Here is a 19,187-nt window from a genome sequence, read left to right as displayed (position 1 = left end):
GTTTCCTTTCTCCGCTTTGTCGGGTGAATCCTGGACAGTTTCTGTCAGTGAAACTGCATCTCCTCCCCGGGGAAGTCCAACATGGATTCTGTCATCACGGAAACTTCCTCTTTTAATGAAACAAAAAGGGGCCCGAGAAAGTAACAGGCTTCAGAGCAGAAACGTTCCTCTCCAGGGAGCGGATCGACAACCCAAGTGAGAAGGCGCCACGCTGAGTCATGTCACAGAAAGAGGATTTGAGCGAAGTTACCGTGAGTCAAACCCTGAGCAGCTGGGAGCTAGACCGAGGCAAGGAATCGAACCAGTGTGAGCGCCGTTTGCTCACTGTCCTGCTCGCCTCCGTGCTGCTACTTTTCATCATCATCGCATCCCTTGTCTGCACCTTTTGGCTTTTAATCTTTCCCAAATTTACCGCGGAGAACAAGGGAACTGGAGGCAAAGTAAGTGCAGGCCAGTTTCGGTCTATCGGTATCGTATTTAAATCAGGGAAATTCATTGGATTAGAATTTATCCCGACCTTCAACACTTCATTATATCCGGGTTGTACCACGATTATTTAATCCACGGCTGCCGAACGTCAATTCTTGTATTTTATTTAAAAATATGGAGTGGGACTGGAAGGGAAGGTCAGGTCCAGTATTGAAAACGAATGAAGCTGCGAAATCGCCATTGCTAGCAGAATATCGAGAGGATTGGTTCAAAGATAAGAACCAAACGCAATGGAGAAAGGAGATTTTTCCTGTTGGCAGGCTTTGGCAATTAGTAACTAGATCACCAAACACAGTAATGTATTTAAGGGTTGTTCATCATACAAAGGCAGGAAGGATCGAGAGGTGTGGGGGAAGTTTCAGAGGAGATAGGGCCGAGTGAATAAGCCGAAAGGTGCAGGTAGAGTCTAATGTGGAGCAGTGAGGTTTGTCACTTTGACGATTTGATAAGATTCATTTGTCACATGTACCGAGATAAAAGTAGAACACTTTTCAAAAGGAGTGAAAATTGTAAATGTTGTTCATAGAGACTGGAGCGTAATCATGCAATGAACTAGAAATTTAGCATGCATTTAGTAAGGCAAGCCGTGTTAGGGAGGCCAAGACCGAGTTAATTGTTCAATCCCACACCAGCTGAGATGCTACTTGGAGTTTGCCCTCCTCCTTTTCCCCAGTTGGGATATCCTGGTGCGGTGATTAACAAACCTTCATTACCAAGGAAACCACGTGAGGGGAAAGAAGCAGAATGCCCTTTATTTCAAGGGAACTGGAGTTTAAGAATAAGGAAGTCTACAAATGTACAGGACTTTGACCACAGCTGTGGAGTTTTGCTCTCCATATTTAGGGAAGGACATAATATACAGGCAGGATGGCAGATATTCACCAGTTAGTTTCCACTAAGCTGAGTAAAGTGAGCCTTTGGCAGGGGAGTTTAGAAGAATGAAGTGATGTCATTGAAATAGATAAAATTCTGAAGAGATTGGAGAGATACAGAGGTTGTTTAACCAGGCTTGAGAATGTATGATGCAAGGACATAATTTGAAATTAAGTAAATTATTTAGGATTGAGTTGAGGAGAAATTTCTTCAATAGGGTGATTAATCTGTGAAATTCTCTACCCCTTCAGTGTGGATGCTTCATTATTGAATATCTTGAGAGACTGATTATAATCTCAGGAAGTCCAGGGGTAAGGGGGAAAATGGAGTTCAAGCTCAAGATCAGTCATAATTGTACTGAATTGCAAATAAGAAGCTACACGGCTCACTCCTCTTCCGGATCTGCTTAATTTGAAATTGTAATGCAGATTTGAATGGTTTCCAATTGCTGTATATGGGACTGTTGAACTGAAAGAGAACAAAGTGCAGGAGAATAATTACATACAGTTATTTATTATGACTGTTGCTGGTAATAAAATGTTTTTGGGGTAGAGCATCCAAAGAAGCTATTTGTCCATCTGCAAAGAGTTGTCCTCATATTTGTGCTCTGTTTCCATATACCTTTATGTTGTTTCACACAGATTTGCCAATTAGTTAAGATAGTACTTGGAGTTGTCCATTTCAGGAGTGTTCTTTTCGTGGGATGTGAGCATTGCATACAAGGTCATCCCTAACTGGCTTCTAACTGGCTCTCTAGGCCATTTCAGAGGGCAGTTAGGAATCAATCTCATTGCTATGCATCTGAAATCAAAAGTAGACCAAAACAGGTAATGATGGTAGATTTCCTTTCCTAAAGGATATAAGTGAATAGGATGGGTTTTTAACAACAATGATAGTTTCATGGTCACCATCAGTTTAGCTTTCAATTCCAGATTTTATTAATTAAATCTAAATTTCATCAACTGGATTTGAACCTGTGTTCCCCAGAGCATTGACCTATGTTCTGGGATTACTAGCTCAATGACATTACCATTATGCCATACATGTGGGAAATATGTACTAAAGTGTGTGCACAGAAATACAGTCAAACACCCAAAAATGCTCATACACAATGCTCATTGTTGTTTATTTTAAAAATCTAATAGATACAGGAATTGACAGAATATGTAAATTCAAAGATTTGCTGATTTCATCCTAATGATTATTCTGTTTATATTGCAGTTTGCTGTACACATATTAGCAGATCATGGTAAGTATATCTTTAATTATTTTTAAAAATAAATAGTCTAAATGTGTAACAAGATTAGGCATGAAAACACAACAGGAAGTTGACCGTACCTTAGTGGGAGTGTTTGATAGGTCAGTGTAAAGGGACCTTTACAATGTACCAAACTTATGCTGCATCTACCTTCAGAATATGATGGACAGCATAGGGGAAGCTATATTTCTGATCTTAATGATTGCAGAAACAAAAATAAATGAAAGTAAAATAACGCATTTGATACTCAGCAAAGAAAGGGTGATAATTAAGTGCTGAGACACTGGGCTGCAGGTGAATTGAGACAAGTTCCTTACTTTAAGGTAACCAATGATATTACAGTTCATGTGCATTGACTCTGTGTTGTCATTATGAGGAAGGAATAACTTTGAAGAAGTGTTTTTCACACAAATAAGATTAGAGGTTTGAGCAGAGACACCATTTAAATGAAACTTGATAAGTTTTGAAAAGGAATAATATAAAATGTATGAATATGATTAGTGTAAATAGGTCCAATGGATAAAGCAACACAGATACTAAATACTAAATTCCTTACATTTTTAAAAAATGTAAGAGTAGGCCATTCAGCCTGTTAAGCCTACCCTGCCATTCTTTAAGCTCATAGAGACAAAAAAAAACTGCTGATGCTGGAATCCAAAGTAGATAGGCAGGAGGCTGGGAGAACACAATAAGCCAGGCAGCATCAGTAGGTGGAGAAGTTGACATTTCAGGTGTAACACCTAAAACATTGACTTCTCCACCACCTGATGCTGCCTGGCTTGCTGTGTTCTCCCAGCCTCCTGCCTATTCCTTAAGCTCATGGCTGATCTGCCACAGGTCTCAATCCTCATTTGTGCTAGCTCGTCACAGCCCTCAACTCCAAAAATCCATTTAATCCTTTCAGTGATCTAGCCTCCACAACTTTGATATTCACTACCCTCCGAGAGAAACCATCCCTTTGCATCTCAGTTTTAAACGTGTCCTCTTATTCTGTAACTGTGACCTCCTAGTTCAAGATCCACCCCCCCCCCCCCCCAGCTTAATTTCTGCTTGCAAGTGTTGATGTCATGTTAGGATAATTAATAATGGTAAACATCTTAGTGCGTTGTTTATTGACTTTGCTCAGTTGGCAGCATCTTCAGCGTGAATTTCATTTTATTCAATTAAAGTCTTCTAGTGTTTACATGATTGACTTCCCTTCAAACTCACTAAGAACACCTATGTGATGCTCATAGCTTGAGATGTTGAGTAGTACAGAATGACTGTTTTAAAGTAGGCATAAAATAAGTTATCTTCTATTCCTGCCCACTGAAAGGAACTTCCACTGTTTCCATGTCCCTCTCACACTTTATCTCCCTGGTGACTCTTCATGTGTAATTTTGGGCAGTGACAATTACTCAGCCAACATCTACACATGTGGAGGCAAGTTATATATTTAGAGGTGTTTATTAACTGAAGCAAAGTCATTTATTCTGTCTATCTCAATTCTTTCAACAGGGCCCAACGCAACAGTAAGATGGTCAGCCATCCCTGGGCTAGGACGGAACCATTTGGGCAGTGGCTTCCGTTTTGAAAATCAGAAGTTACAGACCACCAGAGATGGGATGTATTATGTGTATGCAAAGCTGAAAGTGTACTGCTCAGTTTTAAATGAATGCAAGAACAGTTCACCGGTCAAGTTAGATATTACCCACTGCATTGAAAGTTCCTGCTTACCTGTACTGAGCACTGAGATGAAAGTGTCCCAAGAGAAGGGACAAGAGGAACAGGTTGCCTTTGGGTATTCGGGCATATTAGTCCAAATCTCAAGCAAGGGCTTCATGCAAGCCAAAATTGAAGGCTTGCAGAAGGAAGACAATGTCATGCTGGATATTGATCATACATATTTTGGAGCTTTCTTGATAGAAAGCTAGATGTTCTTCAATCAATGCAACTGACTGCACTTTAACAAACTATAATTTGTGTATGATTCATGGATTGTCCCAATGCAATGGATGTTGGTTATTTATCATTACCCAACTCTGGACGTTCCTGATGAAGAGCTTATGCTCAAAATGTCTACTCTTCTGCTCCTCAGTGCTGCCTGATTGGCTGTACTTTTGCAGTGCCATACTTTTGGACGCTTATTGTGAGCCTGTTTGAGTCTAAACATTTTTGCATAAAGGGACTTAATGTTTTAATCTCACTACATTATTTATATATGAGTGTTTAGTCCCTGCTTTGCTGCGGGTATGTTATTATGTCCTTTGTCTGATATTCAGATTATGGTATTCCAAAATTTGGGATTCTCTACATATGCCTTTTTTGTAAGAGGTGAAATACTTATATAAAGCAAATTGACTTGAACTGTTTGGCAATCTAGTGTCCATTTCAAATCTGATTCAAGTTGCCTCATTCTCTTGATTTCCATTGGAAACTACCAAAGGACACTATTACTACACGTTTCCATGAACGATGTCTTATCTTGTATTTCCATTTGAATGTAACTTTTTTTGCACTAATTTATTGTCTGTTTATTCTATATTTACAAATTAGCTACCTTTTGGGATATTTATGTAACTTATGAAATTCAAACTGTTACATGTATTTACTGGTGAGGTTTTCACAGGTCTACAATACATATTTGTTAAAGTCAAAATAATAATAAAAGTGTACATGTATTCTTCCTTGATTTGATGTTAATTTACATGCATTGTCTAAACCTTATTCATTATTTTCCAGATGTTTGCTGTTACATCCTGAATTGTGACTCAATTAGTTTATAATTCCCATTTAAATTACCACTTTAAATGGGTGATCCCTGATTTTTAAACATTGACTCTTAGTTTTAGATTCTCCCATAAGAGGAAATATTTTCTTAGAATTTTATATGCTTCAATCAAGCTGCCTTTTCAAAACCACATCACAAATGCTGAGCAGTTTTAGTCTCCCTATTTAAGAAAGGATGTACACCTCATCTGGACCCCTTCAATGCATTTACTAGATTAATATCTATAATGAGTGCACTGTCTTATAGGTTAAACAGGCTGAGCTTATTTTTACTAGTGTTTAGAGTAACTGACTTGATAGATCCTGAATAGTCTTGACTTGGTGAACATGGAAAGGATGTTTCTTCTTGTGGGTCAGCCAAGAAATGGTGGGGGCGAGGGGGGGCACTGTTCTAAAATTAGGAGTCATCTTTTTAGGACAGTTGAGAAATTTTTTTTGAGTGTTATGCACTTTGGGACTCTGCCTCAGAAGGCAATAGAGATGGGGTCATCACATATATTTAAGACAAAGGTGGACAGATTCTTCCCAGGGAGAGGAATGACAGGTGATCTGGTATGAAGGGAAGAGGAGTCTGGCCATTATTATGGCTTGGGAATAACACCTGACTGCTTTCATGGAACAAGCAGTAGTTGCTGTGGAGAATTAGATCTAGCAGAACAATCCAAATTTGCTGGATATATACAAAGATGTTCACTATTGCTCAAGCCATGGATGCTTTCGTTCTGATGGCTAGGTAAGTGGGGATGGGCTCTTTGATCTCCCTCAAGACATTTCTTCCCCTCAACAAGAGAGAAGGATGATATTGTGCATCAACAGGAAGGAGAAACAACAGACACAAGGGTTGTTTTCCCAGGATAGACGATTGTTCAAAAATCAGCTTTCAAGAGACAATGTATGTGCAGCCCCCATATATTTCTACATACTGTCCTGCTGAAGCTATAGCCCAGAAATAAGCAAGAGGTCATTCAACAAAGCAAAGAAGTGGCTAGGGGTTCCCTACTTCGGCCTTGGAACTGGGAGAAGTGTGCAGCAAGTATCACTGAAGTGATACTTTGTGATAAGGGGACTAGCGGGAATGGCAGTGCAGGGAGAGTAATGTTTCTCCTGCATGATGTTTGAGGTGAGGGACGCCATTAGTGTCCCATCCAAGTACATCTGCAGGAAGTGCACCCAACTCTCACTCCTCCAAGACCGTGTTAGGGAACTGGAGTGGGAGCTGGATGAACTTCGGATCATTTGGGAGGCAGAGGCTGTGATAGATAAGAGTTACAAGGAAGTTGTTACTCCTAGGCATGAAGAAAGCTGGGTGACTGTTCGAAGGGGGAAAGAAACAGTCAGCGGAGGGATCCCCTGAAAAACATGTATACTGTTTTGGATACTGTTCAGGGGGAACGACTTACCAGGGGTATGCAGTGGGGCCCAGGACTCTGGCACAGAGGCTGTCCTTGTTGCATAGAAAGGAAGAAGGGAAAGGAGGAGAGTGTTAGTCATTGGGGACTCAATAGTTAGAGGCTCAGATAGAAGGTTTGTTGGGAATGAACAAGACTCGCAGTTGGTATGTTGCCTCCCAGATGCCAGGGTCCGTGATGTCTCTGATCGTGTCCTGAAGGGAGAGGGTGACCAGCCCCAAGTTGTGGTCCACAGAGGTGCCAACAACCTAGGTAGAAATAGGGATACGGATGTAAGGCAGGATTTCAGGGAGCTAGGGTGGAAGCTGAGAGCTAGAACAAGCAGAGTTGTTATCTCTGATTTGTTACCCATGCCACGTGATAGTGAGGCAAGGAATAGGGAGAGATATCAGCTGAACACGTGGCTGCAGGGATGGCGCAGGAGGGAGGGTTTCAGATTCTTGGATAATTGGGGCTTATTCTGGGGAAGATGGGACGGTCTTCACTTGAACCAGAGGGATACTAATATCCTGGGTGGGAAATTTGCTGGTGCTATTCGGGTGGGTTTAAACTAGCTCAGCAGGGGGTGGGAACCGGAGGTGTAGTTGCAGTGCACAGGAGGATGAGAGTAGGAAGGACAGGGACAAGATTTCAGGATCACAAGAATGCGCTGGCAGACAGCGAAGTGGTTTGAAGTGTGTCTACTTCAACGCCACGAGACCTGAATTAAGGTCGGTGAGCTTGCAGCATGGATAGGTACCTGGGACTTCAATGTTGTGGCCATTTCAGAGACATGGATAGAGCAGGGTGAGGAATGGATGTTGCAGGTTCCAGGGTTTAGATCTTTCATTACGAACAGGCAAGGCAGTAAAAGAGGGGGAGGTGTGGCCTTGTTAGTCAAGGTCGGTATAACGGTGGCTGAGAGAATGTTTGATGGGGACTTGCCTACTGAGGTAGAGTGGGCTGAGGTTAGAAAGAGGAGAGGAGAGGTCACACTGCTTGGAGTTTTTTATAGGCCTCCACAGCGTTCCAGGGAGGTGGAAGAGAGGAGTAGCAAAATTATTCTGGGTAGGAGTGAAAGGAACAGGGTGGATCAGTTTTTGTCTAATGTGTGCTGGAGAGTTTCCTGGCACAGTATGTCGAAGGGCACATTGGATCTGGTGCTTGGGAATGATCCAGGCCAGGTGTTTGATTTAGTTGTAAGCGAGCACTTTGGAGAGAGTGACCATAATTCGGTTACATTTAGTTTAGTGATGGAAAGGGATAGGGACATGCTACAGGTCAAGAGTTATCGATGGGGCAAGGGAAATTATAATGCGATTAGGCAGGAATTAGGATGCGTAGAATGGGGTAGCAAAATGCAGTGGATGCAGACAATGGAAATGTGGAGCTAGTTTAGGGAATAGATGTTACGTGTCCTTGATAGGTATGTCCCTGTCAGGCAGGGAGGAAGTGATAAGGTAAGGGAACTGTGGTTTACTACAGAAATTGCATCTCTTGTTACGAAGAAGAAGGAGGAGGCTTATGTGTTGATGAGGCAAGATGGTACAGATCAGCTAGGAAGGATTTAAAGCGAGAGTTAAGGAGAGCCAAGAGAGGACACAAGCAGTCTTTAGCAAATAGAATAAAGGAGAACCCTAAATCTTTCTACAGATATGTGAGGAATAAATGGATGACTAGGATAGGAATAGGGCCAGTCAAAGACAGAAGTGGGAAGTTCTGTGTGGACCCTGTGGAGATCAGAGAGATGCTAAATGAACATTTCTCATCGGTTTTCACTCAGGAAAAGGAGAATATTGTAGAGGAGAAGAATGAGATATGAGATATTAGACTAGAAATGATCGAGGTTAGTTACGAACAAGTATTATCAATTCTAGAAGAAGTGAAAGTAGACAAGTCCCCTGGTCTGGATGGGATTTATCTGAGGATTCTCTGGGAAGCTAGGGAGGAGATAACAGAGCCTTTGGCTTTGATCTTTGAGTCATCATTGTCTACAGGTTTGGTACGAGAGGACTGGAGGATTGCAAATGTTGTGCCCTTGTTCAAGAAGGGCAGCAGAGATGACCCAGGCAATTATAGACCAGTGAGCCTTACTTCTGTCGTAGGAAAGGTTTTGGAAAGGATTATAAGAGAGAAGATTTATAATCATCTTGCAAGCAACAATCTGATTTCAGATAGTCAACATGGTTTCATCAAGGGCAGATCATGTCTCACAAACCTCATTGAGTTATTTGAGAAGGTGACCAAGCATGTGGATGAGGGTAGGGCAGTTGACGTGGTGTACTTGGACATCAGTAAAGCCTTTGATAAGGTTCCACATGGTAGGCTGTTGGAGAAAATACAGAGGCATGGGATTGAGGGTGATTTAGCAGTTTGGATTAGAAACTGACTTTCTGAAAGAAGGCAGCGAGTGGTGGTTTATGGAAAATATTCAGCCTGGAGTCCGATTACTAGTGGTGTGCCACAAGGATCTGTTTTGGGATCACTGCTGTTTGTCATTTTTATAAATGACTTAGACGCAGGCATAGATGGATGGATTAGTAAATTTGCAGACGACACTAAAGTTGGTGGAATAGTGGACAGTGTGGAAGAATGTTACAGGTTGCAGGGGGACTTGAATAAATTGCAGAATTGGGCTGAGAGGTGGCAAATAGAGTTCAATGCAGCTAAATGTGAGGTGATTCACTTTGGGAAGAATAACAGGAAGGCAGAGTACTGGGTCAATGGAAAGATTCTTGGTAGTGTGGATGTGCAAAGGGATCTTGGAGTCCATGTGCATAGATCCCTGAAAGTTGCCACTCAGGCGGATAGTGCTGTTAAGAAGGCATACGGTGTGTTAGGATTCATTGGTTGAGGGATTGAGTTCCAGAGCCGCAACATCATGCTGCAACTATACAAAACACAGGTGTGGCCACACTTGGAATATTGCGTACGGTTCTGGTCCCCATATTTCGGGAAGGATGTGGAAGCATTGGAAAAGGTGCAGAGGAGATTTACCAGGATGTTGCCTGGTCTGGAGGGAAGGTCTTATAAGGAAAGGCTGAGAGACTTGAGCCTGTTCTCATTGGCAAGAAGAAGGCTAAGGGGGATTTCATAGAGACATACAAGATGATCAGAGGATTAGATAGGGTAGACAGTGAGAGTCCTTTTCCTAGGATGATGACATCAACGTGTACGAGGGGACATAACTACAAATTGAGGGGTGATAGATTTAAGACAGATGTCAGAGGCATGTTCTTTATGCAGAGAGTGGTAAGGGCGGGAATGCCAAACCTGTTAATGTAGTCAACTCGGCCACATTAGGGAGATTTAAACAATCCTTAGATAAGCACATGGATGATGATGGGATAGTGTAGGGGAACGAGCTGAGAATAGTTCACAGGTCGGTGCAACATCAAGGGTCGAAGAGCCTGTTCTGCGCTGTATGTTCTATGTTATATAAGCAAACTAAGCATGGAAAAGGATTGGGTGTGTGCACTTCTGAAATAGCATGAGAGTGTGTGGGGGTTACAGCTTCATAATAGGAGAGAGCAAAGTCAGCAGTCTTTCCAACTTATGTGAAAGAGGGATTAGAAGCTTCATAAAGAGAAGAGCAGATCGATATTAGAAGGGTAGTGGAAGACAACCCCTTCAACTTGATTTTCCTGTAAGTGCTAATGTGTGAGATCACATGACAGCAGATGGGACATGGAAGAAATACCTCCCATTCACCTTCAATTAACCAATTGGTTCAAATCAGAGCATGTTACAAGACGAGTACAGTTAAGAAATTCACCTTTAAAATATACTCTTTGAAACATATAGGATCCCTAAATGCTGAGAGAATGTTTCTCTTCATGGGAGATTAGTTAAAACATGTCCTGCCCTTCATGAACCCATGCTGCATCTGTCCAACAGGACAATTTCTATCGAGATGCCTTGCTATTTCTTTCTTGATAATAGACTCAAGCATCTTCCCCACTACAGAGATTAAGCTAACTGGTCTATAATTCCCCATCTTTCATCTACCTTCCTTTTAAACAGTGCTTCACATTTGCTGTTTTCTATTCTGCTGGGACTGCCCCAGAATCATGCGAATTTTGGAAAATTACCACCAGTGCAATTGCTATTTCTCCCGCCACCTCTTTTGGGACTCTGGGATGTATTCCATCAGGGCCAGGAGCCTTGTCTATCCTTAGCTCTAGTAGTTTACCCAATACTACCTCTTCCATAATAATAATTGTTTCCAGGTCCTTACGTACCTTCATCTCTTTGTCAATTACTGGCATGTTATTAGTGTCCTCCACTGTGAAGACCGATACAAAATACATGTTCAAAGCCTCAGCCATTTCATCATATCTCATAATTAAATACCCCTTCTCATCCTATAAAGGACCAGGGTTAACTTTAGCCACACTTCTTCATTTTATGTATTAATAGAAACCTTTGCTATCTGTCTCTATATTCTGGGCTAGTTTTTTCTCATGTTCAATGTAATTTTTCTTTATAGCTCTTGTGGCTTTCTGTTGACCTTTAAAGTTTTCCCAATCTTCTAGGTTCCTGCTGTTTTTGGTCACATTGTATGCCTTCTCTTTCACTTTGATAGCCTCCATTATTTCCTTAGACACCCCATGGCAGATTACGCCTTTTCTTACAGTCCTTCCTTTTCACCGGAACACACTTTTGCTGAGCGCTTTAAAAAATTGCTTTGAAAGCCCTCCACCGCTCGTCAACTGTCCCAACATAAAATCTTTGTTTCTAGTCGACTTTAGCCAAGTCCTGGACAGCGAAGAAAGTTATCTCAGACTACAATGGGATGTTGATCAGATGGGCCAATGGGGTGAGAGGTGGCAGATGGAGTTTAATTTAGATAAATGTGAAGTACTGCATTTTGGAAAGCAAATCTTAGCAGGACTTATACGGTAAGGTCCTAGGGAGTGTTGTTGATCAAAGAGACCTTGGAATGCAGGTTCATAGCTCCTTGAAAGTGGATTCGCAGGTAGATAGGATAGTGTAGAAGGCAGTTGGTATGCTTTCCTTTATTGGTCAGAGTATTGAGTATAGGAGTTGGGAGGTCATGTTGCGGCTCTACAGTGCATTGGTTAGGCCACTGTTGGAATATTGTGTGCAATTCTGGTCTCCTTCCTATTGGAAAGATGTTGTGAAACTTGAAAGGGCTCAGAAAAGACTTACAAGAATGTTCCCAGTATTGGAGGATTTGAGCTACAGGGAGAGGTTGTTTTCCCTGGAGCATTGGAGGCTGAGGAGTGACCTTACAGAGGTTTATAAAATCTTGAGGGGCATGGATAGGATAAATAGACAAAGTCTTTTCTCTGGGGTGGGGGAGACCAGAACTAGAGGGCATAGGTTTAGGGTGAGAGGGGAAAGATATAAAAGATACCTCAGGGGCAACTTTTTCACGCAGAGGGTGGTACATGTATGGAATCAGCTGCCAGAGGAAGTGATGGAGGCTGGTACAATTGCAACATTTAAGAGGCATCTGGATGGGTCTATGAATAGGAAGGGTTTGGAGGGATGTGGGCTGGGTGCTGGCAGGTGGGACTAGATTGGGTTGGGATATCTGGTCGGCATGGACAGGTTGGACCGAAGGGTCTGTTCCCATGCTGTACACCTCTATGACTCTATCACTATAAATATATAGATGATAATGGAATAGTGTAGGTTAAATGGTCTTCAGATTGGTTTCACAGGTTGGTGCAACATCAAGGGCCAAAGGGCCTGTACTGCGCTGTAATGTTTTATGTTCTATGTAAAATTGGGATAAATTATTGAGCTACCTTCCAGAGGAAAATTGAAATGATCGGAAAGAATTATGATGATCACATGGGGAGATATGTGGAAATAAGCTGGGAAGTATGCACCTAATTATGCACGATGTAGGTATAAGAGATGCTGTTCTCATTAAGCAACACCCATGAAGGCAGAACACTCTAAAGTTGGCACAGGTTCAAAAGGAGATTGAATGCATGCTCCAAGATGACATAATCAAAGTGAGTTACTGTAATTGGAGCTCACCCATAGTAATGATGCCAAAAACAGATGGTACCCAATGGTTGTACGTGAACTATCGCAAAGTCAATGCAGTTACAAAGACTGATGCATTTCCAATTCCATATTGGGAAGATTGTGTTGAGAAGGTGGGACAAACAACTTTTATTTCTAAGTTGGATTTGCTCAAAGGATACTGGCAAGTACCTTTTTACAATCTTGGTTCCCTACAGAGTGGAAAAGGGCACTTCAGCCCAGCAAGTCCACAGCAACCCTCCGAAGAGTAACCTACCTAAATCTACTCCCCCATCCTATATTTACCCCCGATTTATGCACCTAACCTACACATCCCTGAACACTATGGGCAATTTAGCACAGCCAATCCACCTAACCTGCACATCTTTGGGCTATGGGAGGAAGCCGGAGCACCCTGAGGAAACTCATGCAAAGTCCACACAGACAGTCACCTGGGGCTGGAATTGAACCCGGGTCCCTGATGCTGTGAGGCAGCAGTGCTAACCACTGAGCCACTGTGCCGCCCCAGAAAGAGCAAAAGCAATTTCAGCTTTCGTAACGTTAAATGGACTTATCAGTTTAAAGTCATGCCATTTGTTATGAAAAATGCGCCAGCCACATTTCAGAGACTAAACAATAAGGTCATTGCCAGATTACCCAACTGTGTCCTATATATTGATGACCTGATGATTTTTAGTCATACAAGGAGGGAACATTTGCAACATTTATCAGACTTGTTCAATCGACTTTGGAAGGCAAGCTTGCTGATAAACTTGGCTAAAAGTGAATTTGCCAAAACCCAGGTCACCTTTCTGGGCCATGTTACTGAACATGGACAAATGGCCCCTTGGGATGCAAAAACAAAGGTACTTAGGGAATCCCCTACACCATCGACAAAAAGAGCAGTACTACGATTCCTGGGATTGAGTGGATTTTATCAAAAATGTGTACTAAAGTTTAGCATTGTGATTGCTCCAGTCACTGAATTGCTAAAGAAAGGCAAGAAATGTCAGTGGACAGTGTACTGTCAGAAGGCATTTGACAGCCTGACAGCTGTGTTCACCACTGCCCCAGTGTTAGCTACACCTAATTATACAAAGCCATTCAAGGTGGCTATCATCGCAAGTGATGGAGGTGTCAGTGCTGTGATCTTGCAGGAAGATGGTGACAAGATAGAAAGACTAATCAGATATTTCTCTAAGGAATTGAAAATTCATCAGCAGAAATATTTGACATTTGTGAAGGAGACTTTGAGCTTAGTGTTGCAGTTAAAACATTTCAATGCTTATGTTACCAGTAATGTATCTGAGACAATCATATACACTGATCTTAACCCATTGAAGTTTGTAGAGAAAGATAGGGATAAAAATGCCAGACTGTTTAGATGGAGCCTGTTGTGGCAGCCATTCAATTTGAAAATTGTGCATGTGGCAGGACAAAAAAATGTGATTGCTTTTGTATTTTTGAGACTCGAATTCCTAAAACAATTTAGGAATAAGGGGTTGCAAAATGAAGCCATCTTTGGTTATAATGGTTCTTTTTTAAAGGGGAAGGTGTGACAATGCTGCTCCTTTAACAACGTCGTGTTGTCCTTGGGTTTTTCTCAGAGAGGTCATAAAAGACACAGACTCCGAAAAGTCTAAGTTGAAGGTTTTAGGGGTAATCTGTCTATAGCTAACAGATACTGCTTCAATCAGAAGGCTTTCAAGTTTAAAGAAAACATTTGAACAATGAAAGGGGGGTGACCAGTTCTCCCAGCTCAGATTTTCTCCGGTTTGGTTTGGTTAGCAAGTGGTAGTATTGTGAAGCTGCTAGACCCAAAGAAGCAGGTCCATGCTGGTATCTCTCTCTGACACCTCTCCTGTACGTCCCTGTGTTTGATTTTACCTTTTGTGCCAAGAGGTGTTTGTGGGGATTGTTGCAAGTATTGGAAGAACATCATTACATTGAAATGATTTATTGGGTTTTCAGATTGGTTAAATTATTCAGTATTCTGTTCTCTTTTGTTTGTGTCTCATTCAGTAATCTTGTAAATAAATTCTGTTTTGTTTAAAACTAAGTCGTTTGACCAATTGCATCCCCCCTGGAATAGCCACGTTACACCTGCTTAAAACAACTAGCAAAATCAGGGTCTGGTCAACTTTCTTGAAAAGTTATGAAGGAGTCTGGCCTTCATAACAGCTGTTACTGAATTGTAAAGACTTACTTGAAAATTTGTTAACATCTACATGATTGCACACTACTCTGTTTGATTCATTACACTTAGGAAATAGAATAAACTTTAAGCATAAACCACCTGTCATCATCTTACGTTCTAACATTCAGTGAAACCTTTCAGAATCCCTGCCCAAGCAACTTATTGTAACAGCCTTAAGCCTCAATTAGGCCTGAATATTTATTTACTCATTGATTGTATTATGAACTCCATATAATATTTTACTAACTATAAATTGGGAAAAAGTACTGTTACACTCAGGGGTTCAGATTAAGTGCTGATCTTCCTCTTCCATTGAGCACCTAGATGAAATATATCCATTTCCCTGTTCGCACTTCATAGAAAGCACGATATTTTACATGAAACAAAGTTTTCAAAGACTAGAATTGCCTTATAATTTATGTGAAAGTTTGATGACATAGCTATTTTATAAACCAAAACAGTTTATATCATCCTTTTGTATTTTTGCAATGCAATGCTCCATTACAACGGATATACATTTTTTAATCATAAGCTAACTGTAACCACACAAAGGGATTGTGGTCAGAGCACACAATTAGCGCAGTTCCGAATACGTATGTGCAGCACCCATATGAAAGTTAAATATCTGTCTCAGTTATCAAATGAGCCATCTCTTGTGTTAGAGGCATATTACCTTAGTCATTGACTTGGCATTTTTTTCCAATGAACATTTATCTGGCTCAGCATCGTGCTGAAACCAGACAATTGCATAATTGTGAAATCTTGGGAATAATCTGGATAAATTAAAACAAGGCTGGCAAGTAGTATTTGTTACAGAATTTCAAAAACATTTAGTGGCTCAGTAGTGCAGACCTTTTTAATTGGCTTTCTCCATCTGGTTTAATGGTTGACTGCATTAGTATAATTTGGATTGAGCACATGGTAATAGTCAGCCATCTGAAGAATGTTGAAGCTTGCTCATGTGACAGATTTAATTTAAAGTGGAGCCCTTCTCCAAGTCCAATTTGTATACTTTCTTCCTCCATCACCACTATCCAGTAACCTGAATCACTAATTCATGCTGACAGGTTTTCCTATCAGTACAGCTTTACTCAACTGGGTTAACATGTTGCTGATACAATTGGGCATTCATGCCATGTTTATCTGAAAATAGTGATATCATCAATGCACACTGGTACAAAAAGTTCCCAGTTCTGTCAAAACAGAATCTACCAACAATACATTGCACCGGTGCAGACTTTAACATTCAATACTTGAAATTTTAAAAAACTAGACATAACACGAGTTGGAATTGTGAGTTGTGAGGAGGGTGCGAGGAGGCTTCAGGATGAGAAGACAAATTGAGTGTATGGGCTGTTATGGACCAGGCCAGACCCCCTCATAATATTTTAAAAAGGTAGCCTGGACCTTAACATTTTCTTATTTTAAAGGCAGATGTGAAGTGGATATTCCAGATATGATGCAGCTGGTTAAACCACACAGCTTTAATTAAACAGAATTTATTTAAAGACTGCTGTTGAAATACAAACAAAAGAAAATGGAATTTAGAATAACTTAACTATTTGAAAACTCAACCGACTCAATACAGCAACTTAACTAAGGAGCTGTTCCAATTCCTGTAACATCCCATAAACACACCCCTTGGCAAAAGGTAAATTCAAACACGGGTTCTTACAGACAGAGAGATATCAGAGCAAGGTCAGCTAGGGATCATCTGCTGAAGCTTGGAACCTTTCTCTGGAATGTTACAACTAAAACAAACTAGAAAATCCCTGAACTGGGAGAACTGTCGTTGACAAACAAAGTTCTTTCCAAGACATTTCAGCACCTCTGCCTTTATGTGTCCTCATTAAAAAAAACTCAAGGACAAAATAGCCTTGTTAAAGTGACAGCATTATCATAAGCCAAACACATGGTAGATGTAGTATAAAATGGATTAGTATGCAATTATATACTTCAGTGTAAAACAGAAGAGCCAAATATTATCTAAATGGTATTATTTTGGGAAGTGTGGATTGATCTGGGTGCCTGTGTGCATCATTCAATGAAAATAAACTGGAGTGCAGCAATTAGGAAGACCAATGGCATGTTGGATTTCATTGTAAGAGGATTTGAGTTCAGGAGTTAGGATGTCTCACTGCAATAACTTTGCCTTGGTGAGACTGCATCTGGAGAAGTATACACAGTTCAGTTTTCTCTACTGAGGAGAGGCTATAATTATCAGAGAGAGTGCATAAAAAGTCACCAAGCTGATACTGGGGATGGTATCATATGAGGAACAAATTCCTGTATTCATTCGAGTTTAGGAGAATGAGAAGCCACAAATTTAAAATTATTTATTAAAGGAGGAAGTTTTTGCCCCACAGTGAGTAGTTAATGTGTGGAATACATTGCCTGGAAATATGATGGAAGCAGTTTCAAAGGAAGCATTCAAGAAGGTATTGGATGATTTATTTAAATAGAAATAATGTGCAAGGGAATGGAGTAAAAAAACAAAACACAGAATTGGTGATGGGTAATGATGCTCTTTTAAAGAGCCAGTGCAAACACAATGGCTCAAATATTACAGCCTTCTTTTGTGCTGAAATACTTCTATGATCTCAAGGAATTTTCACCAAATCCCAACACTGTGAGAGCAGGCCATTCAGCCCATAGAGTCCACACTGACCCTCTGAAGAGCAACTCATCTAGACCGACTCCTACTCTATCCCTGTAACTCTGCATTTCCCATGACTAATCCACCCAGCCTACACATCCCTGGACACTATGAAGCCATTTAGTATGGCCAATGTACCTAACCTGCACATGTTTGGACTGTGGGAGGAAACCCACGCAGATACAGGGACAATGTGCAAATTCCAAACAGACAGTCATCTGATAGTGGAATCAAACCCGGGTTCCTGGCACTGTGAGGCTGAAGAGTTTCTACAAATATTATTAAATAATTGTGGTTCCAGCACTGATCCTGTGCACCACAACTACATGATGCCATCCTGAATATCCCTCCTTACCCCAACTCTCCGTCTTCTATTAATTACTCAATCCTCTCTCCAATGCCATGGGCTCTTATTAAGTATCCTATCAGTAGTATCTTATTAAAAGCCTTCTGGAAATCCAAATATATTACATCTACTACATGTTTGCTATTTTCTCAAAGAAACCTTGTAAATTTGACAGGCAAGATTTCTCCTTCATGAAACCATGCTGACTCTCCTTGATTATAATATGTATTTCTAAATGCTCTGCTATTGCATCTTTGAAAATGGACTCTAACATTTTCCCAAGAACAGATGTTAAGCTAACTGGTCCATAGTTGGCAGTTATTTTTCTCATTGGTTGGCTGTTGGTTTATAGACAGCATGGTGGCTCAGTGGTTAGCACCACTGCCTCACAGCACCAGGGACCCAGTCTCGGGTGTGATTTGCACGTGCTCCCTGTGTCTGTGTGGGTATCCTCTGGGTGCTCTGGTTTCCTCCCACAATCCAAAGATGTGCAGGTTAGGTGAATTAGCCATAGTGTTCAGGGATGTGTAGGTTAGCTGCGTTAGTCAGGGGTAAATGTAGAGTAATAGGGTAGGGGGAATGGATCTAGGTGAGTTACTCTTTGGAGGGTCAATGTGGAGGTTTCGGGCCAAATGGCCTGTTTCCACACTGTAGGGATTCTATGAAATATATAAAGAGGAAGTGAGTAATTAAAGTAGATGTTGTTGCCTTAAATATCGAGATAGGGCAACTGATAGAGAGCAATAATAAAAAAGCAGAGACTTTGAAACGTATTCTGTAATGATTTTCATGCTAGAAGACATAAAAGGCACCCAAGAGCAGTAGAATATCAAATAGCAAAACAGAGGGAGGAGCATCAAACAATCAGTATTGCTACAGAAATAATACTTAAAAAGTAATGGGACTAAAGGGTAAAAATCCTGCACCAGAAGGCCTGCATCCTCAAATCCTAAATGAAGTGGCTGCAGAGAAGATGGATATATTCATAATAGTCTTCCAAAATTCCTTACATTCTGGAAGGATTCCAGCAAACAGCAAAACTGCATTGTAATATCTATATGTAGGTGGCAATGGCCTAGTGGTATTATTGCTGGACTCAACCCAGAGACCCAGATAAAGTTCTGGGGACCCAGGTTCAAATCGTGCCACAGCAGATGGTGGAATTTGAATTCAATAAATATCTGGAATCAAGAGTCTGTGATGGCCAG

General features: G+C 41.0%; 1 protein-coding gene across 1 annotated transcript; it reads left to right on the top strand.

The window, feature by feature from the left end:
- Positions 1–218: 218 nt before the first annotated feature.
- LOC140468241 (uncharacterized) lies at positions 219–5,246 on the top strand. The gene is made up of 3 exons (XM_072564517.1): positions 219–440; positions 2,584–2,611; positions 4,118–5,246. Exons 1-3 carry the CDS (start codon positions 219–221, stop codon positions 4,531–4,533), a joined length of 666 nt encoding a protein of 221 aa, XP_072420618.1. The 3' UTR covers positions 4,534–5,246.
- The last annotated feature ends 13,941 nt before the right edge of the window (positions 5,247–19,187 follow it).

Source organism: Chiloscyllium punctatum, chromosome 46 (assembly GCF_047496795.1).
Source record: "Chiloscyllium punctatum isolate Juve2018m chromosome 46, sChiPun1.3, whole genome shotgun sequence".
Lineage (NCBI taxonomy): Eukaryota > Metazoa > Chordata > Chondrichthyes > Orectolobiformes > Hemiscylliidae > Chiloscyllium > Chiloscyllium punctatum.
The sequence above is the reverse complement of the archived record's forward strand: the minus strand, read 5'-3'. Positions and strand labels throughout refer to the sequence as shown.

What these genes read in the sequence shown, in the direction of transcription:
- LOC140468241 (XM_072564517.1), top strand. Translation starts at nt 219, where the DNA reads ATGTCACAGAAAGAGGATTTGAGCGAAGTTACCGTGAGTCAAACCCTG. An exon ending in ACAAGGGAACTGGAGGCAAA is followed by an intron (nt 441 to 2,583) that starts GTAAGTGCAGGC and finishes TTTATATTGCAG; the next exon opens with TTTGCTGTACACATATTAGC. An exon ending in ACACATATTAGCAGATCATG is followed by an intron (nt 2,612 to 4,117) that starts GTAAGTATATCT and finishes TTCTTTCAACAG; the next exon opens with GGCCCAACGCAACAGTAAGA.